Source organism: Coenobita brevimanus, chromosome 38, assembly GCF_032717465.1.
Source record: "Coenobita brevimanus isolate Jiangsu-jjx chromosome 38, ASM3271746v2, whole genome shotgun sequence".
In the NCBI taxonomy this organism is placed as follows: Eukaryota; Metazoa; Arthropoda; class Malacostraca; order Decapoda; family Coenobitidae; genus Coenobita; species Coenobita brevimanus.
The window spans coordinates 6,648,955-6,676,686 of NC_136991.1; the positions used below are offsets into that span (position 1 = coordinate 6,648,955).

General features: G+C 40.3%; 1 protein-coding gene across 1 annotated transcript in view; it reads left to right on the forward strand.

Moving 5' to 3' along the window:
- nrm (neuromusculin) overlaps nucleotides 1–27,732 on the forward strand; it is a 160,579-nt gene that overhangs the window by 130,297 nt on the left and 2,550 nt on the right. The window contains exons 21-26 of the mRNA XM_080269865.1: nucleotides 7,488–8,044; nucleotides 13,717–13,785; nucleotides 19,082–19,237; nucleotides 22,461–23,317; nucleotides 23,959–24,330; nucleotides 24,415–24,575. Of these exons, the coding sequence (XP_080125991.1) occupies nucleotides 7,488–8,044; nucleotides 13,717–13,785; nucleotides 19,082–19,237; nucleotides 22,461–23,317; nucleotides 23,959–24,330; nucleotides 24,415–24,570 (2,167 nt within the window). The 3' untranslated portion in view covers nucleotides 24,571–24,575. The remainder of the gene's footprint in view (nucleotides 1–7,487; nucleotides 8,045–13,716; nucleotides 13,786–19,081; nucleotides 19,238–22,460; nucleotides 23,318–23,958; nucleotides 24,331–24,414; nucleotides 24,576–27,732) is intronic.

Below are 27,732 nucleotides of genomic sequence, written 5' to 3' on the forward strand. Positions count from 1 at the left end.
CCCTCTTCCCCCTATCATTCAGTCTCATCTTCCTCTTCCATTTCTCCCCTTCTTCTTCCTTTACACATTCTCACATCGCATTTTATTCCAGTCCACTTTCCTCTCTTCACTTTATTACTGCCCCCCACCTCCCCAACATAGTGCTTCACCCATCCCTCTCCGCAGTATCCTTTCTCACTCATGTCTGCTTCACCCCCCTCCCCATTTCTACCCCCCTCCGTCTCATCACTCGTCCCCACCGTACCACACCCCGCCACTGTCATCGCAGCCCCACCCATATTGTACCCTATCCCAGTTCAACCCATCTTGCCTTTCTCGGCGCATCCCCGCCTATTGTGTATCCAAACCACCCCATCCCACACCTGTTCTGCTGCCCACCATGTCACGCCTGTTCAGCACCTCTGCCATCTCATCTTCCTCCGCTCATCCAAATCCTATACATTAAGCACTCAACTCCGCCACATCCTATCGTCTCCTTCATTTATCGACGCATTCTGACCCATTCTGTATATCACTTCACACCATCCCATGCCTATTCTGCACTTTCATCGCCATACCTCACCCCATCTCGCACCACCCAGTCCCTACCCTTTCTGCACCCCGTTTCACCCCATCTCACCGTGCCACGCCCATTCTGTATCTCCCCCATCCCATCCCCTCCCACCCGGCCACGCCTATCCGCTTGTTATCTGCAGTTTGGTCTCTCCTGTTAATATGCAGTCTGAATTTGGCCTCGTTTTAGCATTATTTATTCATGCAGTTAACATTTTCTATTAACTCCCCTCTTTTTTTTTTTTTTTTTTTTTTGCGTGTGGGCATTGTGGTATTTTCTGTGCATATGTGTTGGTGATGTGTGTACGTGTGTGCAGATGTGTGTATGTGTACGTGTTTGTGTATATTTGAGTATACGTATTGTTTTTGTACTGTCATGTGTAGAGTGCGTCCCTTCCTTGTGTATGCGTTGTGTAGGCAGCGTGTGGAGTGCGCATCATCACTACGTGTGTGTACATTTTTCAACAGTACACTTCGTTACTTGGCTTACTGGCGCTGTTCTAGCATTTTTGTAATTTGTAACGTACCGCCGCCATTGGTGTACATAGCCGTTTGTTTTTAGATGTAAAAGTGTATATAAGGCATAGAATAAGTACAGGAATGTAATTACCTGGTGTACATGTAATTAAATCTAAGTTATATTAATTTCAAATTGCATATTATGCATACATATGAATTTATACTTAAGAAAAAAGTTGGGTATATGAAAAGCTAAGGATAGTTGCTTTAAGGAAGAGAATGAAATATGTCGACAGTATTAAAGACTGAAAAAGGCTGAACAGTTTTGCTAAATATGGATTATTGGTGGTTGTAGTCCTGATGTAATGGTGGTTTGGCTTGTTATATAGTGTCAGTTTTGGTGACTGCATTTTTAGTCCATGTTTTTAGGTCCTAATCCCAAATGTAGACACGTTGGAAAGTTGGGTGATTAGTTATGTTGCTGTAAGATCCTTAAGACCCCCAGGAATGCATTGCTGGTGGGGAAATGTAAGTATCTGTGAGTGTGCAGAGGAATTTTTCGAAGTCAGACTCCCAAGGCCAAGAATTCTGTCGAAAGTTACTATGGCTAAAAACCTGCCTTGGGCGTAAACTAGAGAAAGGAACTAATCTGGAAGATCACATTAAGTTACATGAGTTATGATGTTATTCTGGACAGAGATGCTGAGAGAACATTGTCAACTACGTTTGGAGATCAAAAAATAGTTCACTGTAACGTAGGTGAGTATGGCTTGGTTTGAATCAGGTAAATAGAAGAAATTATGACTGGCTTGCGTATGAAATAGAAAAAAAAAATATGATACTGTATACGTGGAAGGTATTTGAGAGATGCAAAGCACTTACTGTACGAAGAGATGTGGAAGGCTGCGAGAAGGGAGTGACTGTTAATTGTAGAGTTATGATTAGGGGTTGTAGTCAGGGTATGAGGAACGTATAATTTAAGGTGATGTGAGCAGCAGAGGCCAGGATGTTTGTGAACGAGTGTGGTGGAGCCGGGGATGGGTTATGACTGGGATGTGACTAGGTTGTGACGAGTTTGTAAAGTGATGTGATAAGCGTGATACCAGGTTTTGTGATATATTAAGAGTCGGGGCTTGGGTTGTGACGAGTAACTAAGGTGATGTGGCTAAAGTGTGACAGCAGAGTGTGTGTGAGTGTGATGTGGCTAAGTGTCGGGGCCGGGTGTTACAGACAGAGTGGAGGAGGAGCCCAACACGGAACAAGCATCCAAGGAACTGCCCTCGTGAGCTTCCCCCCCTCTCTCTCTCGCCCCTACCGTGAGTATACACCCTCAGCCATCATGCTTCTCTGGCGTCTCATGGGCCAGTATTCTCGTTGTTTTAGGGGACTTCCCACCACCTCTTCCTTAGCAGTTTATTTTGGCAGATGGAATATTATTATTCTTTTTATATAATGCTGTTAATGTCATCAGCAGCGATAAATAGCACACGAGAATATTAACTGGTTCTCACTGACTCACATCCAGGAAATGCATCCTTAGATGATCGTCGGTGCGCATCAGTTGATGTATTAACGTGCCCACTAGTTGGTTTGAATTTTGCGTGCCAGTGTAGTGTATGAGGGGCTTAATCAGGCATCGCCTGACTTCGCCCTGTGATTTCATTCGTTATGAGTTCAAACTCAGTGCCAAGTGCAGCCATGTGCATTATTTCTGCCACCCAGTCACCTTGCCTGACACTGATGTTCTGTGACACGTCTCGCGATGATAAAGAGTTAACGTGCAGTATGAAAATCAGTCGCTAAGGAAGAGGTGATAGAAAGGCCGATAAGGACACGAGAATATTGTGCCTGGTGTCCGCACGTCATTGCCTCTGTTGTGCTGGCTGGCTGGACTGTGAATTACACGGGGATATGTAGTCTTCAGAAACTTACTGCTAGTAATAATGGCTGGAAAACGGCCGAGTCTCATCGCTCCATAAAGTAAATCATTTCTGTTCTCTGTGTTGTAATGGAGTGTATATGGCCTTGCTAATGAAATACCGTACTGATTTTTTTTAAGTACACTGAGTGTGGAGTGATTATATATATATATATATATATATATATATATATATATATATATATATATATATATATATATATATATATATATATATATATGACCAATTGGTGATTAGCTTGACCAACAGATATTCTACAGAGGCATGTATTCCATCCGCACTAACAGATGGCAATACTGTGTGGGGGCCTTGCCGTCCTGCTGATAGGAAACTTCAAAGGATATTGTGCATTTTCGTTCGTCAGTTTTGTTTTAAGTCCGTCATCAGTGCGAGGGTAAAACGTGCTGTCATGTATCCCTGCTACCCCGTTTTCTGTCACCTGTTGTTCCCTCCAGCCAGCTCACGGCGGGGTGGTGGCGTGGTTGTGTTTTGTTACGTGTGCGTTGTCCTGTCTTGTTCGTTGGTGTGTGTGTGTGTGTGTGTGTGTGTGTGTGTGTGTGTGTGTGTGTTTAAATCAGTGTTTGTGTTGTTTGACTAGTGGATCATAAGTTTTGATATGATTGATTGTGTGTGTGTGTGTGTGTGTGTGTGTGTGTGTGTGTGTTTAAATCGGTGTTTGTGTTGTTTGAATAGTGGATCATAAGTTTTGATTTGATTGATTGTGTGTGTGTGTGCTACAGCTGCAGTGCTCTCAGCTTTTTCTGTTTCATCTCTGGCAGCATCCATCTTTCCTCTCTCTCTCTCTCTCTCGTTTCATCTTTGCCTCTCCATTTCCCCTCAAGCGTCTCTTTTCTCAGTATTCTCTTCAGTATATCTTTCATATCTCTCCACCACCTCCGCGTCCAGTTTTTCTTCTCTCCCTTTCTTGTTTTTCCCTCTCATTCCCCTCATTGTCCTCCCCATTGCTCATTTTCTCCTTATTGGGGCACTGAATGATCTCATATTCTACCTCTTTTCTCATATTCCTCTTCCTCTCTCATATTACACTTTCTCTCCCTTCTTGTAGCCTCTCACATCCCACATACCTTCTTACATTCCTCCTGTCGTCCCACATTCCACCTTCCCTTTCATAATTTGTCTCTTATGTTTTGTTTTCACTGTCTGTCCACTAGTTTTTACGTGATCTGTATTTTTATGCAATATCACTTCAGCATTCCACACCCCTCTCGCACCCTGCCCCTTCTCTCAGCCTGTCTTACCTCTTCTCATTTCACTTCCCCCACTCTCAGTCTTGACATTCTCTTTCATTTTAAATATCATACTTCGCCCTCTGTCTTTAAACCCTTTCTCCCTCCCCCCCCCCTCTTTTCCGCACATCCAACCTACTCTCCAAGCATATCACTCTCATCCTCTTGCTTTCACCCTGCTCTCTTACTGTCAGCCTTGTTATGTTCTCTCTCCTGTTTCTGACTTTTTCCTTCTACCTCACCTTCGCCGTTTCTCACTTTCTCCCTGCCACTCCATCACCCTCCTACTCTTACATACCTCTGCCTCATCCTCTGCCATCCCACTTTCCCCTCTCCCACCATCACCAAAGATGTTCCCTACCGCAAGAACTACATGGAACCGCCAAACAAGTTCCTCATGTCTCTAACCAGTATCGTGTATCTAGTGACAAAGTATCGTACTTACCTCGAGCCGTGGAAAAAAAAAAAAAAAAAAAAAAAAAAAAAGCGGCGTGTGGAGATTTTTTTTTTTTTTTTTTCCAGTATGTACGAAGAATCCTCAACCATATTGGCTATAGAGAAGAAAGTGTATATCAGCAGACTTTTCCAGCTTGCGTTTTCCAGACGGGCATGAGAGAATGCATTTCATAAGAAGTCTCTTTTGATCCACTTTTATTAAAACTTCTGCTTCAGCCATTACTAATATATCTAGCTTCCCCTTAGCCAGTACCTCTTAACCTCTTAACCACTTCAGTCCAATGACACTTATTCTTGCTACCTGTAGACGATTTTATCCAGCTTAAAGGGACCAGTCAAGCTGTGAAGGGGTTGAAGGAGATTTTTCCCAACCCCATCTTACAGTTGTCTCTCCAAAACTTTAAAAAATCGCCTGGAGGTAGCAAGAATATAGACAACGTCCTCGGCTTGTAAGGGTTAAGAAAATATGCTGCTTTGTTATTTATTCTGATGATTAACCCTGTTCCATTTACTCTTTTTTGATTATTGCATCGTTCCTACTTACTGCCTGCCCTAAAACATATAAACGCAATATATATGTAAAATTTGCCAGACCAGGGCCAGGGGTAGGCAACAAGGTAATCTGACCCCTCTGACTTGGTGGCCGTAGTGGCGTGTTTTGTTTGTCGCTGCTGGGGAGGGTGGAGGTAGCATCGAGGACGCGTAGAGATTTGTGGTCTTGGGGGTAAAATAGAAAAAAAATAATAGTGTTGGGGTTATGTCGTTGGAGAGAGTGGTAGTGGTAGATGTGGTAGTTGTTGATGTGGTGATGGTAGTGGTTGGTGATGTAATATTGGAAGGTGATGTAATAGTGATAATGATAGATTTGCTAGTTGTAGTAGGTGTTGTAGGAGAGGGGTGGTAGTCTTCATATTAGCAATTGCAACGGTGTTCGGTATGAAACCGTAGTGATTGATGTATTGATGTATGCTATAGGTCTAGTAACATTAGTAGTAGTAGTAGTAGTAGCTGCAGCGATATTACAGTAATAGCAATAGTGGTAAGTACTGATTAGAAGGACAGAACTTAAACTGAACACTTAAAAAACCCTAGTCATTTATAGTTGTTAGAATTGGCCATTAAACAAGAGTTCCTGGTGCTACTTTCAACCCTCAAGTCGTAACTAGTAGTTGATATTCGTAGTAGTCAGTTACTGAAGGCTGGTTATCTTTTTTTATTTATATTATATCTAGTTCAGTTTGTCTTTTTGTTTTCATTCGTATGGTTTCGTTTTCTGCCGCGGAACTCTCTTTCTCATTAACTCTACCTCACTCTATACTTCACTTCATTTTCTCCCAATCTCTCTCTCACTCCCCTCTCTCTCACAACACCGAGGAGGGAAAAAAAAAAAAAAGCAATGGTCCAAGAGTAAGGTATTATGAGTAAGATGTTATATCAGGTGGCTTTACTCACAAGACTCACACACCCTCCCGTCACTAGCAACTAATTCACTAGGTATCTAATTGACCCTTACAGTACGATGGCTAGTTTGTTGTTAACGCCAGACGATTTTACTCAGACGAAGACCTGAAGAAGTTGTCATTGTCTTCACCAGGGCCTTCAATTTTTTTTTTTTTTTTTTTTTTTCAGGCAGGCTGTTTTATTCAGCTTAATGGAAACATCGTACAGAAGGGGTTAACAGGGGGTGGCCAGTAGAGGTGCTGGTGTCTGACTCAAGAAAAAATAAAATAAATGAATATATAAATACATGCATAAATATATAAAACGAGTAGCAGACAAGAAACTAAGTGAAATGTAGATGTGAAATATGACTGGAGTGTTTCTTTAACTTGACCTGCACAAGAGCAAAATTGTGAGGTTCCGTTTTTTTTTTTTTTTTAGTTTTTTTTAACGAGCTACACTTCAATAAACTGGCTGTAAAATTGTACTGACCTGGGTTGAAATTACAGCAATTGATGATCCTAACTTTTTTTTAATGATAATTATTAATCTTAATGAACATGGCTAAGTTAACCAGATTTCATGTAAATAAAATGAACGGTGATGATAATGACTGCAGGTATGTTTAGTTAATATAATATTCGTGAAGGTCAGCAGCCGATATAAACAGTATGATTATTAACGAGAATTTTGTTTAATGATAGCGGACCATTTTAAGTTGTTTTGTTGAGAGTTTTTAGTAAAAAAAAAAAAAAAATTGAGAATTGAAGATGTGAGTTGTGATGCATGTGTTTTTTTTTTTTTCCGGCGATAATTTGCAAGTAAAAATAAATATGTAAATGAGAACGTTGCTGATAACCAGTGAGTCTTTTTATATTTAAATCAGTGATCATTGTGGTAGATAAAATGAAGGGGGAAAAAGCGAAGTATGTCATTTTCCTTGAGACAGAGACCAAGTCTTGACTGGCTCCCTCTACCTTAGTACTAATTGATGTTGTGTGTGGTGGTTGTGTCGTTGATGTCTCACTTGGTCCTCTCCGTTTGTTCCCCCTCCACCTTCACCTCCAACATCCATCCACTTTACCACTCCTGCCCACACCGTTATCCTCTTCCATCATCCATCCCTACTACGCTACCATCCTTACTTACCACCTTCTACCTTCTGCACTTTGTTACCCCAATCCTTCTTCCTCACACCCAATCCCTTCCCACTAACATCACTCTATACCAACCCTCACCCTTCTTCCTAATTTCACCCGTCTTCCCCACTCCCCAATCCCTTCCCTTACGCCAACCCATTCTCATTCTCCTACCTACTGTCTACCACCCTACCTCAACCCTTACCATTCTGCCCATTCACCAACCTCTTCCCGCCGCCCCTGCCGCCGTGAAGCCCTGAAGGGAACCCCACAGCCCGTGCAGATCAGCTCACCTCTGGCACAGTCCAACCCATCCATAAATGGCCTCTACGACCCGGGGTTCAAGTACACGTCAACTCCCTAACCTCACTCACGGACGACACCAAACCCCTCCACAACAACAACACCGTCACCACACTCCACCCGCCTTCCACCCAAGCCCCCCCACCCCCACACCAACACCATCCACTACACCCCTACCAGCAGAAGTCACATAAAGGTAACAGCCACCACCACTTCCCCTTCCAACACCCACTTCAAGCACATCAGCAATACCCAACTTTAGACAGTAAGAGGGTCGGGTCTGCCAGCCTACGTAAACTTAAGGGAAACCACCACAATAGCTCCTCACAGACCCTTCCACGCCAAGCCTCCTCCCTTGACGTTCCACGGGATGACAGGGCGGCTTCCTCCTCCTCCACTTCCACCTCCTCCCTCTCCCACCCCCACCCCTCCTCCACTAACACCTCCAACAGCAAATACAGACCCCCATCCACTGACCCTGAGGTTGAAATGCACTCTGGCACTTCAGGTATGTCTGTAATACTAGTCTTCTGTGATTAGAAAACGCACCCATGCAAAATGTTTCTAGCAAAACTTATAATTTTCCCTCGACCCATAAATTCCTCACATATTGTCTAATTAATCCCTAAACTCAGAATTTCTGCCATCACATTTGTATTTGTCATTTTTGTCAAATTATTGCTAAAGTTTGTACCATAAGGGAATTAGTCATCCTAAACTTTGGTGAATGCATCACAAAAAAGTCGAGCCATCGTGAATATTATTAATGTCCTGACAAAACTGGGAGAATAATCGATTAGCTCACAACATAGGCATTTCTTAACTTCCACAGTTTAGTAGCAGAAAATATAATTCAGATATTGATTAAGATGATGATGAACAAACTGTTATTTCAGAACACTTTCGCAGTCATATTGTGACTGTTGGTGCAGTAAACATTTTGCATCGCAGTCAGATCTTGTAAATATTATCAGAAATCGTGTTTAGATAAGTATGATTAAGCCCTTACCTTTGTACGGCAGTCAGAAGACCAATCAGTACATAAATACAAGATCATAACTCGTAGCTCCATGAGGGATTCTCGTTAACTTATGAGGCTTTCTTGCAGCTCTTCATTAGCTGTTTATTTTGCCCTATACTCTTTAAAATATTTTCTTGCGTGTAATTCATGCTCTTTTTTTTTTTTTTTTTTTTTTACTGCAAGCATAAACTGCATGAATGATATACAGTGGGACATTAACATGCCTTATTTCCTTGCATTTTGTCTTTCATCATATAAACACACACTGCATAAAGAGTATATACGATATCAGCGTTACCTGTGCAGTAGACTGACTCAAGATGATGATGATGATGATGATGATGATGATAGAAATAAAAGTGGTAGGGAAGAGTACTAGTGAGCCTCCTAGGAAAACGAGAATGCGTTCCAGGTATGAACTGAGTATCCATAAAAACAAATTGCACACACCCACAGTTTTTAGTCTGTAGCCCCTTTTTTGTATGTATTGCCTTTAACAGTATCATTAATTAACCTCTTCAGTACGATAAGGCCTTTATTGATGCTTTACCTGATTTTATTTTGTGTGAGTCTTTGGGAAATGAAGGGGTTAGCTATTGTCGATAACCCTTTCACAACTGGGGAACTCTCGCAGTCTGAATAAAATATCTAGGGGTAAAAAGATTTTTAAAAAGGCTTAACTGTACTGAATGGGAAGCTACTTACAGACAATCTCACCCTTCATGGAGCTACACTAGAGTAACCACTCACCTGCACCTCTCACCCTCCCACCATCCCCACCCTCACCACCACCAGTGCACTTACTAACCTCGCTAAAAATGACCAGGATGCACAAGAGGGGCCTAGCATGAGAGAAAGTCCACCATAATCTTGCTTCATTCTGTTATATTTGTTTTTAAAAAGTTAAGGTGCGAAAAGTGACTCAAACAAGGTTTGTACTCGAAATATCTGATAATTTACTTTTATAGTCTGAGATAATTTTAAAATTCACGATCTGGCAATCAGTCCTACATCCATGGAACATTTGGTACGTCCTTCAGAAATAGTGTATCACGCTATTTACCACACTGACATTGAAACATGGGTAATGACCTGAGATAAATGAGCCATCCTGTGAATGGCTTTTGTTATTTATAGTACTCCAAAAAACATAAAGTGGCACGAATTACAGTAGATGGTTATATAACGCTGGGTTCCATGTCAAGTGATCCATTAGTTATAATTCTTTTCCTAATATCCATCAAGCCACATTGTTGATTATATATATATATATATATATATATATATATATATATATATATACCCGGTATATATATATATATATATATATATATATATATATATATATATATATATATATATATATACCCGGTATATATATATATATATATATATATATATATATATATATATATATATATATGTATAAAATTTGAAATCATTCCTCCGAACTACTCGAAGTTATGAAAATCTTAATATGATAATTTAGGAATTTGGTTGGGCTCCGAAGATATAACTGTTTAGGAAGTCAGCGCAGTCATGTTATTCATAGCTGTGGAGTGCGTTAATTACTGGGGTTATTTTTAATGATCAGATAAAGAGATACAGTAAAAAATACGACATACAGTAATGTTTGCCTTATAGTCGATTTTTTAAGGCTAATTTTCTGATGGGCTCTAACAGTGTCCAGAATCACAAATTATAGAAAAAAAATGATGTGAAATGCTACACACATTAACTGTACAGTGGATTATCTTTCATTTTGTTTTCCTAAAGGGATCGGTGAGTGTGGTGAGTGTCGCAAGTCTACTCAGATCATAAAATACAGAAAAGAACGTGGAATATACGGTATTTTTTTTTTTTTTTTTTTTTTACTTTCTGACCCGTCTCTTTTGCATCCGAAGTGTTTGTTAGATCATGGAATTGAAGGAGAACAGAAAATTCATAAAACCCGTAGTGTGGTGGTGTGGGACAGGGGGGGCGCAGTGGTGAGATGGTACAGGAGAGGAAGAAACCGTTGGCCTAGTAAGTTCCCTGACATCTCTTCACTAGAGATTTATTTTGCGTATTATCGTTTTGGGGGTCGATTCTAAGTGACTATGGGATCTTTCGTAACACCTCTTCCTTACTGATTTAATCTGCACATTACACCACAGTATCCTCTTGTGTGTTATTGATGCAAAGTATGTCAGTATTAAAATTATATAATTACGTACAAGAGGATGTGAAGATGTAATATACAAAGTAAAGAGGTGCAACAAAGACTTCTGTGCCACTTTTACAACCCTGACACCTTTTCAAAGTACTCTTGCTATCGCCAGATAAATATTTTAACTTATTTTTGTATGAGAATAATAAAGCTTTCAGTACGATAACGTCATTTATATTTTGCCGTTATCAGGCGATTTTACCCAGTGTGGGCATGACAGATCCATCTCCTTTAACATCTTCAGTTCAGTGTCTTTTCTAAGCTGATTGTCGTTTAATGGTGAGAAGAAGAAAGTGTTAAAATACGGAAAGTGTTTACGTACTACAATCCGAAATAGAAACGAAGAGGTCAAGGGAGCCTCCTAAGCCAACCAGAATGCGGCCTAAGAGACATGAAGGGAAAGAAGAGGGTAATGCAAAATTACTTAAGCAATTACTCTATTTGCAAATCGCTGTAGTTGTACCCAAGACTGCACGCGTAAATTTGAACAGTGGACGGTCCAAACCGCATCATGTGTCCTGTCACTTCTGATTTCCTCTAGGGGTTTTGAACAGTACTGTAGTCTGGTGAATCTGCAGCAGCTGACACTGATGATCCATGGCAAAATAAGTCAGCAGTATCAGTTGCTGTGGGCTCACCAGATTGATTTTTCAAAGACCTTGGAGAGAGCAGCTGGGAAAGGGGGAACGGACTTATGCTTCTGAAAGTACCACTGGGAACCTGAACCACGATAAAACAAAAGTAATTAAAATGATTGTATGAAGTAAATACAGTTGCAGATATAATGTTGTTATGATATTCTTGTTTTATTTTTCTACAAGTGTCTGTACTCCATTCACCATTGGCATTTTTAATATTTATGGAATGCCGATTGCTGTCAGATGTGATCAGCCAGGATCCCCAGGATTGCAATCAGTAATGTAAAGAGGCCAGACATTCTGTACTCGTACAGAGCTTTAAATATTTACATAAAATAACTGAGGCATGCCTTTCCCCTCATGAATTAAGGCATCATAATACATATGCTTGTATCATATTATATTTGCAATTCCTGACATTAAAAGTACAATAGTTGACCAATAAACAAACACATCCCCGTGAGTCATATATATTTCGCAGTTTGACTGCACATTTGCAAATTCTAACATAAAATATATATAACCCAGTTCGCTATATATGTACAAATTCTGACAATAATTTGACATACGAAAGAGACATTTATATTTCCCCATGTGAGCTCTTTGATGTCCGGTGCAGGCCATGGTCAATTACCCCCAATTATATCACCTTGCGAAACAAAGAAGCGTACGCGCCCTCGCTTCTCATTAACGAGGCGATTCTGTAGCTCAGCATGTATGCTTTGACTGTTTGGATAGGCGATGGAGTGTGTTGGTAAAAGATGCTCATCCAGGAACTGTGCAATTTGCATACCACTCCAACTCTCTCTGATCATAGGGGGTGTAATATTATCATTGGTACTCTAACTTGCATAGAAGATGCTTCTACATCATATGTATTTGCTTAGCATTCTGATAACTTGAAGGAGAACATAATATTTGCTGCCGTAACTTGTATAACTGAAAGGTGCAGGGTATGCAGAACGTCTCCAAGTAGTTTCAGTCTCTCATTTATTAAGAAATGACACATTTACCAGTCGTCTGTGCAAGATATAAAAGGCTTGATGTAATAAATTTTTAAAAGTATTTGAATTTTGCAAAATCAGCGAATAGCTATAAATTATATATTGAGTCATATTTGGCATTCACACTCACTGCAGCTGGCGTCTCTCATAATGATGCTACGAAAGCAGCCATAGTGCATGGAGTGGTTTATAGAATTTAGGACATTACCCATGTCAGAAGAAAACCTAAAGTTGTGTATCACACACACACACAAAAAAAGAAAATCTGACCTGTACTTCACACTGGCAGGTTAAGAAAACAGAGTATTGTGGAGGAAAGGTGCAAATCATTCATGCATTGTCAGAGGAAACAGTTAAAAGTGTTTCCTGTGTTTGTCTTTAGTCCACACAAGTCAACAGAAATTGTAACATGCCAGTCACATTGCTACACTCATCCGTGGACCTTAGTTATGGTATAGTTTCAATAGACTATTCCACATGTGGCTTCTCTTATGACATTATTTCAACTGGCATACAGGACTGCTTTGCAACGTGAATGCAAGTGCCATAGATACTTGATGAATCATCTGATGCATGGCATTTGCTGGCTGTGCATAAGTTGAATAGCAATTTATTATATCCAATGGTTTATTGGCAAATGTAAGTGTTCATAAAGTTGTAGAGAAAGAAAGCATTCATTTTGTGTATAATGTACAATGCAGCCTTGCATACTGATAATCTGCACATCTTGATGTATTATGTAGTCTTAGGTACCCTAGATTTGGGTACTTAGAATATATTGCAATTATGGTACTTAATTTTTGTACCTAGAAGTATAATGCAGTATATGGTGCTTCTTGTTTTTGCACAAAACAGAATGGTGTTATAATATCTGTATCAGTCGTTTGCAGTCTTGGGTACCGTAACCTTGCATGCCTAAGAACGAAACGCTATTATGACTGTAATTTGCATAACTCTCTGATCGCAATCGTGGAGTACTGTGATTGATAACTAGCTGAAAATCCTGAAAGTATCCCTCATCTTCCCTTCCATCAAAGTACAACCTTGAATTTTAGCTGATCCCTCTAATGTTTGAGCCTTACTAACATAATTTGATTAGTAACACAAGGTATCTCAGCATATCACTGTAAAAAAGGAAAACATCCACTTCAGTTCCCTGTATCACATCTTTTTCTGTCACCTACCCTCGATTTTTTTTTTTTTTTTTTTTTTTTGTGCACGAGTGACGCCCCTTGTGTGCGTGTGTCTGTGTGTGTCATGTCCCGTATCTCCCTTTTTCCCCCCCACCTTCGTCGGTGTCTGTTGTAGTGACACAGACAAGGGCAGACAGCAGCGAAGGGTCAGCCACAGGACGTAAGCGCAAAAAACCGGGTCAAGGTAGGTTATGTTTGATGTAGGGGAGTTCAGGTCAGGTCCCTGTTTTACTGTAAAGTTGGAGCTACAGAGGGAAAGGTCTGGTTCTGTTAGGGAATTGTCTGTTACTACCTGGAGACAGTTCTTAATCAGTCCAGGGACAAATGATGATTAAACCACAAACATGTGTGAACCTGACCAGGGATGATTCTTGTCCAAAATGAAAGGACTGTACCCTGGGACAGGCCTGATACTGTCAAGGGGAAGATATGAATTTAACTTTACCTGGGGTCAAGACAGACTTTCCCTCTTGGATCAGAACTCGACCTTCTCAGAGACCACTATGGGTTGCACCTAGGGTTTAATCAAGATTATAATTGTACATCAGGTCTTACCATTCCACCTTGCTATACTTTTAACATCCCTGTAACTTGTAGCTCCTCTTAACCTCCAACCACCAAATCTTGGCCAAGGTAAGGGGGTACATTCACTGCCTAAAGTTCTAAGAGATGAGTTTGCAGTTTCATGAAGTGAGACATTAAATCCTAGACTTTGATTCATTCAGATTCTAGCACAGTTTTGAGAGGGTATAGAAGAACCAGCGATGACAACTCTGCATAAGCTTGGTGCAAATATTACGAAGGACTTGGTGAACTGATAATGACCTGTAATATGCATGACCTTGTGTTAGTGGTTGGCCGTTGGCAGGTGCCTTGAGCTCACAGATCACCTTGGAAGTACACCAAGTTACCTTATTAAGTATTTACAGGTGCATATATTCCAGTTTGATCAGTTACACATGTACACAATTTTGATACCTTTTTTTTAAAGCAATAATACCATTAGGCTGAAAATTCAGAGTAAGCAGTGGACAATGATCCACAGTTAACTTTAGTGATGAAATTAATCTACGTTGAACTCTTCTTTATGAAATGTGTTTTCACTGCTTTCATTACCAGATTTTTGCTACCAGTCATCCTTCTGTATGACTTGGCGGTCATATACTGTCATGATTGCCTAGCCCATAGTAATTGATCATATCCAAAGTTATCATGGATTGTACAATTTTAAAGAAATCAGCAACAACGAATTGGCTTTTTAATGGCTAAGAATGCCACAATGGGCTCAAAGAATGTGTCAAAGCAAAAGAGAAATTCCAGCAGCTAAACGGTTCATTTGGTTAATTTCTGCTTCATAAATATGATATAATTAGATTGAATCATATCAGTACGATGCACGAACTGTCAACCACTAGCATTAAAAGTAAACAAAGTATGAATACAATCTTGGATTTATCTTCTGAGAATGTATGCAAATGGCCGTGATCTGTTAGTAATGTTTTCCTCTATGTTTCCCCCTTGGTGCATCCATAAGAGAAACTGCTCCAGTGGTCTGACTCTTGATTGTGATTGATACTATTGAGGGGTCAGGCTTGCAAGAGTAGATTTTTATTCTGCATGTTCGTCCCACATGTTCCGATAATGTTCAGAATAAGCAGGATAAAGTTGGTGGAGATTGAGATAAGTGTTTTTACAATCGTGGGCATCATGATTTTTGGGTCTGACGTGATCTAGGGAAGGTTTAACCCCCCCTCACTATGATGACGTCTTTATTCTTCATTCTTACTATCTACTGTCGATTTTAATTTGGAAACCTTTAGCAGTCAAGGGGATAGAAGTGATCTCCAATAAGCCCTACTTTGAAAGGTCCACTCAAACCTACAGTAGATAAAATCATCTGTTGGTAGTAAGAATATAGTAAATAAGAAAACCATGGTGGGCTGGTTTAGGGTCATTTTAGGCTGCCTTTCTGTTTTGTCTGATGGAAAGGAAACAGTTTTGCCCTATGCTCTTTCTAACGACACCAATTTTCACATCACTAGTCATTGTTGCCACAACCTTCCCATTGGCCAAAACAGAAATGCTGACTAGTTATAGCTTGGAAACTCGAATAGGTTAAATAGCTTACCCACTTCTCACGGCGAATTAAAATGTTTTAGTCTAACTAATTCAGCTTCACAAGAGACTGATGAAGGACGCAGATCTGGCCACGGGACACCAAGGCAAATGTAAAGAGAACTTTTCCTGCCAAAATGCATTTATGTGGATGCATGTAAACAAACTTTGCCTAACATTTTCTTTCTTCCTCGCAACTTTCTAACAAAATTTGTAAATAATGAGGACCATAAATAACAATGGCAGATCTTTAACTGTTTTAACAGTAATATTATAATTAACAGTGTTAATAACACAATAATTGTAGCAATATTAATTGTTAGAATAATACGTTCTCTGTCAGATGACTTCCACTAAAACAAATGAAAGTTAACATCAGCAAAAAAATGCAGAAAAAGGAAGCAGTTTACATTTGCCTCAGCTCTGCGCAGTTTATATTTACATGCTTAATTTAGCCTTTACATATTAGATTTTTTTTTTTTTCCTTAAAGGAGGTTTTTCTCTCACTTCACGAGACACTAGTGGTTGACTTGTCTCGCCCCCAATGATGTTGTTGTTTGTTGTTATATATGTGGGAGAGAGGTTAGCGGCCATCTTGTCTTTCCCTCCTTCTCTTCGTCCATTCCCTTTTGTTTGATGTTATTTTTGCGGGGAGATATTCCCAGAACATAATTATTCAGTTATTCCCAGAATGTAATTATTGAGTTACCTGCGTTATTATTATATATATACTTTTTGATCCATTTACATCAAAACATACTAATTCAGTTGCTAATATTTTCTTTAAGTAATTTTGTAAATACTTATAAGAACACGAATTTTTGTTGCCTGTTGCGCACTCTGATATAATTTTGGAAATTTTTATTATGAAAGCACTTATTAACCCTTTCATGATGATGTCTTCTCAAGTTGTTTATAGCAGCTAAAGTCAGAAAGTTATAATCTGCTGAAATTAATCGCTGGACCTTGAGAGTCTTTTGGTCACAGTTAAACCTTTCATGATCTGAACTGTTTCGAATTCTGTTCCGATTAATGAAAGGCAATTGTACTCACCTCATTCACCGGCGCCTGAGAGGGTTAAATTGCCACAGTCCTGACAGTGACCTAAGTTAGTGATTATTTATCATCAGAATGTAATCAGTTAATTTTGTTTATTTATTCTATGGCTGTGATAAAATATTGTTTGACATGCGCATCTAAAGCCTGAGCGAAACGTGAAACTAACCCCCTCAGTACGATACTACATCTTTTTCACTCCACTCTTGCTATCACCGGGCGATTTTATTAAACTCGGAGGCCATCTCCAAGCAGACCTACCAGCCGCCAGTAATCGAGATGATTCCTGAGTTGGTTAATGTCATCCAGTGATAGAAAGAATGAAAAAAAGTGAAGAGGTTAAATGCTACTGCCACCGCCGTTGAATATTTGCACTCGAGCTTGATAATCGCTTGTGAATGTCCTTGGCCCACATTCTCGTCGCTTAAGGAGGCTCCTTAGCACCTCTTCCTTAGTGATTTACTTTTGGATATTGCCATTCACTATAATTTTGTACGCTGTGGATGAAGTGTATGACGATATTAGAATGATTTACGTATCACGGAAGTGGAAAGCAAGGCGTGATAAGCAAAATAGCTCGCTTAGCGAGAGGTGTTAGTGAGCTTCCTTAACCAGTGAGAGTACGGTCCCTTGAGTCGTATTCTGGTGGGCTTAATGGGTCTTGTAGCACCTCTTCTGCAGCGATTTAGTTAGCATATTACACATTTTCTCTCGTACGATTTAACTGATGACATGGACACAGATTGCATATATAACATACAAGAGAATGCAAGCAATCCATGTGCTGAAATATGCTTGTTATGAAGAAGTGCTAGAAGCCTCCCAGTCTCAAGAGAATGCGACCTCTTGTAAACTATTGGATGTTCAAGAGCATCTGTGAGCACTCAGCTTCAGTACGCACACATACTGATGCCGAAACATATTTACACACACACACACACACACACACACACACACACACACACACACACACACACACACAAAATCAGTTATATATAATGTACACTTCTAAGCACACACACACACACACACACACACACACACACATTCAAAATCAGTTAATATATATAATGTACACTTCTAAACACACACACACACACACACACACACACACACACACACACACACACACACACACACACACACACACAATTACATATAATGTGCACTTTTAAACACACCCACACACCCCCACACCCCCACACACCCATGCTTGACCGTCATGAGTGCATGGCCAGAGCGTCTGTGTTTGTTTGTCCTTGGTGTCTTTCTTCTCTGTCGTCTCTGATCTGCGTTACCTTATGTGTCTGTCTGTCTGTCTGTTTGTCCAGTTCCAGCTTCTCATATTTACTGGTCGTGTTTTAAATGTGTTTCATTGTTTACTTTTGACATCTTAGAGTTTACCCAAAATAATTTTGTTTCATAATAATGAGATGCACTGAAACTAGGTCCATGATTGTTCAGGCGACTCAGGTGGTCTTTTGATTGTTTAATTTTATGGTGCATTTACATCACTTGAGTACTTGATATAGTATGGCTTATAGTTTCTGCATTTTAGGAACAAAGATTTCTGAGTATCAGATACTTGTATTGTGATTTTTTTTTTTTTTTTTTTTGAGAAAAACTGTTGAAAGTATGAAGATTTCACATTTTCAGAATGTGAGTTGTGCTGTAATGTAAGTGATGTATACAGAGGATAAGATTTAGCAACATCCAGTTTTATAGGAGAATTCTCATACCAAGTAAGAACTGTCAGGTACTTCTCTGTGCAGACATTAGTGGGCCGTATTCTCATCGGCTTAGAAGGCTCTGTAGCACCTCTTCCTTACCTGTTATTTCTGCTTATGCAAAGTATGTCTATATTAGATGACACATGAGAAAGAATTAAGATGTTCTATATGTTGTTTGTTATTTATGTAAAGGATGTCATTAACAGAATAACAACATACAAGGCATAAGAAAGGTGTAAAAGTTTTTATCTTGTTTATTAATGCAAGTAATGCCTATATCAGACAGCTGTAGATGCCACAGTGAAAATTGAACGTGTATTACATAATGCAGTTGTGTCTCAGGTTTGCATCCTAAGCATTTGGCATGTTAATTTGTGGTATGTTAATAATGTCTTTGTCAATACTAGAAAGACAACAAAAGACAAAGGCTTAAAATGTAACAAGCAAAATAAATCGCCAAGGAAGAGGCGATAGAGGGCAAAAACTATCTTCTGCTTAAGAGAATACAGCCAACATCTCTGAACCATCTCTAACTCCTCTCATCCTCCCCCCCTGCATCTCCTCCGCCCCGGGCCATAGATCCTGAAGGCAGTAAACCCCCAGCCACTGGTCCCAAGGATAATGGAATCCCCTCACCTACTGACGACGACAAACAACAAACCTTCTACGAGAACCTGCCTTTCCATGGTATGCAGCCTCCGCCCAATAAGGTGAGACTGAGGAACACTTCTACAGGTAAACTGCTGTGTATAAACCTCTATAACTTAAGCAGGTGAGTGATGGGCAGACACTTCTGCAGGTAAACTGGTGTTATATGATGGGGGATATTTATTCAGGTAAACTATTGTACGAATTTCTTAAACTATGGAAACTGGTGAGCGATGAGGGGGACACTTTTACAAGTAAACTGGTGTTCTATAACGAGGGGACATTTTGGCAGATGAATTGGTTTTGCATATACTGTATGTAACTAATTCATAGTGACAAGTGGATGCACATCACTGGGAAAGAAAACACAGGAGAGAGCTTACATCCTCATTTTCACTAACATTGACAGACCACATACCCACAGGAAAGAGCTTCACTCATTCTTTATTTCTTGTAGTTTTTTTTCCTACACAGTGCATCCTCAGAGAAATGTTAGAGTAACCAAGATTCATCTGAGAAATACAGGAGCAGCACAGGAAATTTTTTTAGCTCTTTCATTTTCTGACATTTAGGACAATAGAGAAATAACAACAATATATTTTCTGTCCGATCCAATATATCCAGCTTGGTTTATGCTTGTATTACTCATCAAGTTGCTGTGATGCAAGAAACTGTATAGACTTCTTCACAGATAAATTGATGGTTTACTGTACGTATCCATATGATTTGAAGTTAACTGGATGTGTTGGGTATTTTTATTGTTTTTCAGGAGCTTATCTCATGTATTCGTCTTTATTATTGCTATGTTTATGATTTTTAGGACAGTTACTCAGGTATAATTGGTCGTTACTGTAGTTGTACACTATCAGTATGCTTGGGGCATCTCGGTGTACAGTATAATTTATTCTGGCTTGTGAACCTATCTTACAGGTAAATCAGACCTTTATTTACATCTATATTTGCTGGTAAAGAGAATTTTGGGATATAGATTTTTAACCCCCTTAACCCCGGGCTCGGGGCTCGGCCGCTTACCCTCCCAGCCTGGGATAATCAGTTATTTTTGCCCCGTTTTCAAGTATTTGGCAAAAAAAAAAAAAAAAAAAAAAAACTAGTCCAAAATTAAACAGGAGATGGTAGTGGAGGGTGGGAGGAAGTCACATGTCACCACCACACTGACACGTATACACCCGCAAAAGACCTGCGATTTTTCACATCATTATTACTTATATATATATATATATATATACAATTTTCTAAGATATCTTACTGACTGTGAGGGTGGAGGGTGGCAGAGGGGAGGAAAACACCCGCGATTTTTCAAAATTTGCTAGATCGACTATAGTGGTCACCTGGGGTGTAGAGCATGTTTTGCTAGATAGACTACGGTCGTCACCCGGGGCTAAGGTATAGGATGCGTTTCCGAGTATTTTAAGGACATTTTATCTTATGATTGTAAAGATCACTTAAAGGATAGGTTTATTCATTTGCATAATTTAGGGGATATGTTTATGGGATATTTGTAAGGAACATTAGAGAATGAATTTTTTAGTGCTTATTTTTTAGGATTTTTCTAGCAAGTACTGGTAAACAGGAACAATATTGTATATGTATTATAGGATAAGTTTCTAAGTAGTATTTTAAAAGTGAAAATATACTTAATTATTTTAGGGTTTATATCTAAAAACCGTGTAAGGGATAGACTTTATTTTGTCTTTTAGGATCTGTTACGAAGGGATAATTTCATATATGTTTATTATTGGCTGGTGAAATAATCCAAATTCATGCCAGCTTTATAGGTTTGAATTTTGACTAGATTCTTTAGGGAGGAGATCCAAGAAATTGGATGGCTTGAATGACAAGTAAATGAATAGGTTGTCCATTTCACAGGGTACTGTGTAGATAGTTTTGTTTTATGCTTTGTTGTTCCTATATCCGTAGTTTGACTGATTGTACTGGGAGAAGGACTTGAAAATTTAGAGGACATGAATACTGAGTAAACTGAAAGGGTCCAGGTCCATTTGACTGAAAACTTTGTTAGTAGTTCGCGTACATTTTTATATTTCTGGATTTTCTCCAGTCATATAGGGAGGTATATTTCCAAATGAATACATGATCTATTTCACTGGGCAGTCTGTTAAAGGTACTCTTGCTTTTATGATTTACTGTTCCTGTTTCTGGATTTTCACCAATGATTAACGGGGGAGGGGAGGAGAGCCTGGAACTTTGAGGAGTATAAGTGATATGTTAATGGATGACACTCATTTCGCTGGACACCCTGTTGCTAGTTCTACTGTTTTTATGCTTTCCTCTTACTCCTTTGCCTTACACACTCCATTTATTGGAGCAGATGGTGATGCTCCTGCTGATGATGATGAATATAGGCCCAAAGTAAAAATGAGATTCACATATGCTTTTATATACTGGTGGGAAACATGATCAGAATGGTTATGTTGTTGTTGAATATATTGTAGAACCAAACTGTATAGACAAGACTGTTGTTGTAGACTAAGGATTCCAACTGGCAAGCTGAAGGTAGGCTGTTATGGAAAGCTAACAGAAAAGGTAAAAAATCAGCAACTCCCCAGTAAACCTGTTGTTTCTCTTTCGGTGTGTTGTTGTGTTGTTTTGTGCATGCTAGTAACTTTGGTGTAGTTTGGTGCTGTTTCACTCACCCTTTTTTTTTTTTTTTTTTTTAATACTAAGGTTAATTTTTTTTCCTTTGTGTTATTGTTTTACTCATTTGGTCAGGCTGCTACATTCTCGACCCCACTGACACAAGAATTCCCTGTAGTTTTGACAGTTTTATACACCATTTATTTAGTTTCATAAGTTGCATATCATATGTATACCATTAAATATTGCTTAGCAGAACAAAGATATTAAATGCCAGCACCAATAATATTGATACATAATTAGACAGATCTAATATTGTCGGAACTTCTATACACTAAACTTTGACGCTGATACACCTTTAAAGTTAAGTTATAGCTATCTATTTACCCTCATTCTGGCTACTCTCACCTCCAGACAGTCTTATTTAACTTCAGAATGACACAATATTCAAACAATCTTGATTAATTATTGACCAGTGATACTGCATGATGGGGGAGAGGGATTATTTATATTAATTACTGAGGGAACAACTAATAATGTATGGTCAGTGAAGAGCATGTAGTTTTCTGGCATTTTTGCTGTAGAAATGCTATTTTTTTTCATGTGTGCGTGTGTGTGTGTGTAGAGCTGTAGTTAAGTTGTAGTGCTTGTTGTGGCCACCAGGATCACCCAGGCTGTGGCAGTGTAGGTGTAGGAGGAAGCCGACCCCCAAGTCAACTAAGTCAACAGGCTTCCTCAGGCTATGGATCCACCCGCAGTAGGAAAGATGATGTGAACCTCAATCAGTCATGTGCGGAGGAGGGTTCAAGGATCTCTGGTAAGCGGAATGGGGCAACACAGGATGAAGGGGGATTCAGTCGTGTAAAGAGGCAGAATTCCGAGTCGTATGGGTCGATGAGGAGTACAAATGAAAAGCCAGCAAAGAGTGCCCTTGCTAGAACTGCAGCCTACTTCTCAGTGAGGCTTCCTGGAGTTAAGAGGAGAACCAAGAACAAAATTACTACTGAAGAGGACCATCAGATGATTGATAAACAGCCGACCATACGAACGATGCCCAGTAAGGATGGTGCACCTGGCCCTTCCACATCTTCTGTCAGAGATGGTCAGAACGAATGTCAGACTACCCAGTTTACCTCAGAGACCAAACATACCATCACTACACAGCCTGATTTCAATACCCTTATGGTTGAATCCAGCCAAACTTCCAAGCTTACAGTCCTAGCAAGACCTCAGTCTAGAGCCGAGTCAAACAACAACTCAATTTACAGTGAAGGGTCGACCAGTCAGTGTCATTCTTATCCCCCATCCTCTAGCAGAGTGATCAATAATGACCCCTCTTCCGACACAAGAATGAATGATGTCGCGGAAGTCCCTGAAACCTTGCCTGTCCCTGCTCCACGCAATGGCGGAGGTGGCAGAGTCAGGCATACCTACCAAAACATCCCCCTGCCAACCAAAGACAAAAACATGGGTGGACCACAGCCTCAAGCACTGCCACCACAACAGACCCACCATCCACTTCCACCACAGCAACCCTACCCTGTCCTGCCTGAGGTTTGTTTGTTTGTTTGTTTTTTAGTTTGTCTCTTGGAAAATGACCCTCACTGCTTCTGTTGAACCTTACTGCAGTCCCTTCCTCCCCAACCCCAGTCCCTGCACAGTCTTGTCAATATAAGTTAGTCCAACAAAACTTAGCTACCCATCCCTGGTGCCCAATTGTAATTAGAAGATATCCCATTTTCCTTTGTTACACAGAAATTGGGGTTTAGCGATGAAGGTCATTTACCCATGGATGTTTCCTTTTCTTTTATAATATTTACTTAACATGTCTGATTTATATTTTGCACTTTATCTTTTCTAATCTGCCTTTTGTCTCTCTCCATTCTTTCTCTCCATGCATAAGCAGGGAACTGGCATCTATGTTGCCACCGTTCTTGTTTATGTCCCACGTGAGTCTATTTTTCAATATTTTCTAGATAGTCTGCTTTTTTTTTTTTTTACCATCATGATTTGCTTAGCAGTTGTTGTAGCTTTGAACATTACTGCTACAATATGATTACACTAGGCATAAATGTGTGTTTTCTCGCTGATCTAAACTTTACTAACTTAAATGTCTTTAATGTAGTTTAGTTTTCATCTTTATGTGACTAACATTACTAATACCTGGCATGCATTTGTCCGTGTGTGTTTTGCAGAACCGAAAGAACACCAGCTACGGATCAACTCAGAATCCTACGCCTAGTTCCTCGTCCTCCTCTTCCTCTCCCTCCTCCAGCCACTACCAGTATCAGCCACACTACCAGAGGAACCACCCTCCTACCCTCTACAAGCAGTATCCTTCATCTTCATCGTTAAAGGAGACGCAACATCATCCTCCAGGCTCTTACAACAATTCCTCCTCCTCCTCTTCCCGTCAGCCATATTCATCCTCTACTTACCCACACAGACTTGAGAACCAATCACATCCTGCCACGTCATACCCTAACAGCCAATCACACACAACCACATCATACCCCAACAGCCAGTCACACACCACCGCACCATACCCAAACACCCAATCACATCCTGCCACGTCATACCCAAGTTCCCAATCACATCCCACCACGTCATACCCCAGCTCCCAATCCCACGCCTATCCTCCCAACACCCAGGCACCCCAACACCACAAATATGGCCCTGGGGTGGTGTACGCAGATCTCAAACTCCCGCGAAATGGACAGCCCAATCATTACCGGCGCGACCTCAACACAGAGTACGCCATCCTACAGTTTAATGGTCCTATTGTAGGGCAGGAGATCGACGTTTGAGAGAGGTTTGTTGTGCATGGTACAGCTTAGGGAAAGGAAATGCATTGAGAATCCACAGAGACTTATGTATGTCTGGAAGAAGAAAAATGTATTAGACTGAGAAGAGGTTGTGGTGCATGAATTATCTCGGGGAAAAAAAAAAAAGGTTTAGACTGAGAGGAGGATGTGGCGCATGAACAGTTTAGGGGGGAAATGTGGTGAGCCTGAGAGAAGACTGGTACTAGTTAGGGAATGTAAGAAGTATTAGACTAATTTTAGCTTGCAATGCATGATTGGTCAAGGAAAAAATGATCTGATGTTTTAGAGAATTCGCAAATGAATGTAGATTCTTGGGAAAAGTGTTTGAGGAAAAATAGGTGCAGTTACGGTCATCAGGAAAGGGGGGAGGGAAAGCATCCAAACACTCGAAGCATCACACAGTAACACATGACAAACAAAATATTTGAAAATGAACTCAATAATGTTACATAATTACAGTATTTTGAACTGAATAGGGAGGCTGCCAGAGATTGAGCGGCATGGAGAGTCGCCACAAGGTGACCACAGGCGACTCGTGCAAGCATGTTGGAGCCTTTATAAACGAAAAAAAATATACGAGAGTCCCAAAGATGAAATTGCAATATTTTGAGTTATAAGACGTGCTGCAAAAATACGGTTCCGAAAGTATTGAGAGAGGCAGATTGTAATAAGAAATAAGTCATTCTATGATGACAGAATCTGTAATGTTCATTCTGAAATTCATGTCACTCATTTGTTCCAATTTTTCTTTTTTGCCGACTGTACCCTCTGGAGACCATTCTGAATAATAGAATCTGTTATATTTATTCTGAAATCTATTGTATACAACTGTTTGGATACTTTTTGCTCCCAGATTTCACCTTCAGAAAAAAAAAATCTGAAAGACTTCAGTGGTGCATGTGCCCGTCTTAATAATACATAATTATAAAGATACCAATAGATGGACTGTACACTGTGAAGAAGCGACGTAGCTTGAAAAGTCGATAGTCTTATTGGGCAGTTGATTTTCCTTATTATTTACAGCTTTTCTCTCGGTTGATTCTGGTCTAGAATGTACTGGGATTAATTCATGTTGTTTGTGTTAGATTATTATTATTATTATTATTATTTGATTATCTCTTCATCCATATGTCAGTCATAATGTTTTGGTGTTGACAGGTTGATGTTAGTGTTCGTGGATCATAGAAAATGTTATTTCAGTATATTTACATTTTCATGATGTGGGATAGGTTTACTTTTACCAGTATTTGCTTAGTTTTCTATTTCTTAATGCACCTTCTGACCTTGGTGCTGTCCTTCTTCCTCCTCGTCCTCCTCATTATCATCTTAAATTTTGATCTTAGTTCTCACCCTACCATTTCCCTCTCTCTTTCCCTCCTCCCCCTCTTCCTTCTCCGTCCCCTTCTTTCCTATATGCTGTCATTTCATCTGTCTACATTCCCTCACCGGTCTTCACTGTTTCATTTATTATGTTCATCCTCATCATCGTCAAAATATCATCATCATCGTTCCTTTTCGCCCTTCCCCATTTCCTCTCCCTTCCACTTTCTTCCTCCCCCTCCGTTTCATTTCTCTCCATGCTCTCTCGCACTCTCCTCCTCCTATTTTCCCTGACTCTTTCTTTATTGCCTCCTTATTCCTCTTCTCCCATATTCCTCCCACGCTCTTCCTCTTACTGCTCATGTGTCTCCCATCCATCCTTCTCTCTCTCTTCTGTCTTTTTCTTCTCCCACCTTCTTCCCCTACACTTCTTTCCCTCTACCTTATCGCTTCCTTATTCTTCTTTCCCATCTTTATCTCCCTCTCATTTCACATTCCTCCCTTTCTCTTACCCCCCCCCTCTCTCTCTTTCTCTCTCTCTCTCTCTCTCTCTCTCTCTCTCTCTCTCTCTCTCCGCCTTTATCCTCTCAGTATCGCTTTCCCTTTCGTATTCCTGTCTTCTCCTTTTGCTGTCACTGTCACTTTCCTTCATCTTTGCTTTCTCCTGTTTCATAATATGCTCTCCCTCTCCTCTCTTTCTCCCTCCCCTTTTCTCATCTTCATCCTCTCTCGTTTTATTTCTCCTCTCTCGCTCTCCCTCCCCTCCTTCATTTCCACTTTCTCCCTCCCTCTACTTTCTCTCCCTCTCCCACCTCTCTTCTAGGCGCATTCTTTCTCCTTTCTCATTCCCCCATCTTCATCATCTCTTCTGTCCAACTTTCCTCCTCTCCTTTTCCTTCCCTCTCATCTCCCTCCGTTCCCTTTTTCTTTCCCCCTTCTATTTCTCTCCCTTCTGCTCCCCTCCACCTCCTGCTTTCTCCTCCCTATCCTCTCCCTCTTCCCTCTCCTCTCCCTCCTTCCTCTTTTTCCCCCACCTCCCTCTTTCCTCCTTCCACCCTCCCCTGTCTTTCTTTTTCCTCACCTCTTCTTCCCCTCTTTTTCTCCCCTCCCTCCCCACCCCTCTCTTCCCTCTTCCCTCCCTTACCTTCCCCCTCTCTTCCTTCCCTCACCTTCCCCTCTCTCTCCCCCTTCTCTCTCTCCCCCCCCCACCCCGCGAATAATTACATTACCATATTGACTCCCTTGCCTCACGCCTCATCGACAACGCCGGATAACATCGACGACCAGATCGGAATAAGTTGCAGGATAAGCCCGCCAGGGGGCCAAGGCTGAGGTCAGATCGAGTGTGAGGTCAGGAGAGGTCCAGGCTGAGGTCAGATCGAAAATGACGTCAGGAGAGGTTCAGGCTTGTTTGATAGATTGAGGATGAGGTTAGATAGGTTGAGGATGAGGTTGGGGTGAAGGTAAAGTTAGATAGCTCGAGGGTAAGGTTAGCTAGGTTAAGGATAAGCTTGGTTAGGTCAGTGAGGCTAGCTAAGTTAAGGATAGGTTAGACGGGTTGAAAGTAGTTAGATAGGTTGATGATAAGGTTGAATATCTCGAGGATAAAGTTAGATAGTTGAGAACAAGGGTAAGTTCAGGATAAGGTCAGATAAGTTCAGGTTAAGGTTAGATATGGTCAGAATAAGATTAGACAGAAGAGTACAAGGGAAAGCAAACAGCAACAGGAGTATAAAGGTAAGCAAACAGCAAACTGCAACAGACCTGTTAGTCCTTTCATGACTAATTGGTAGGGAAGGTTATAGCCTTCAAAACTATTTAATC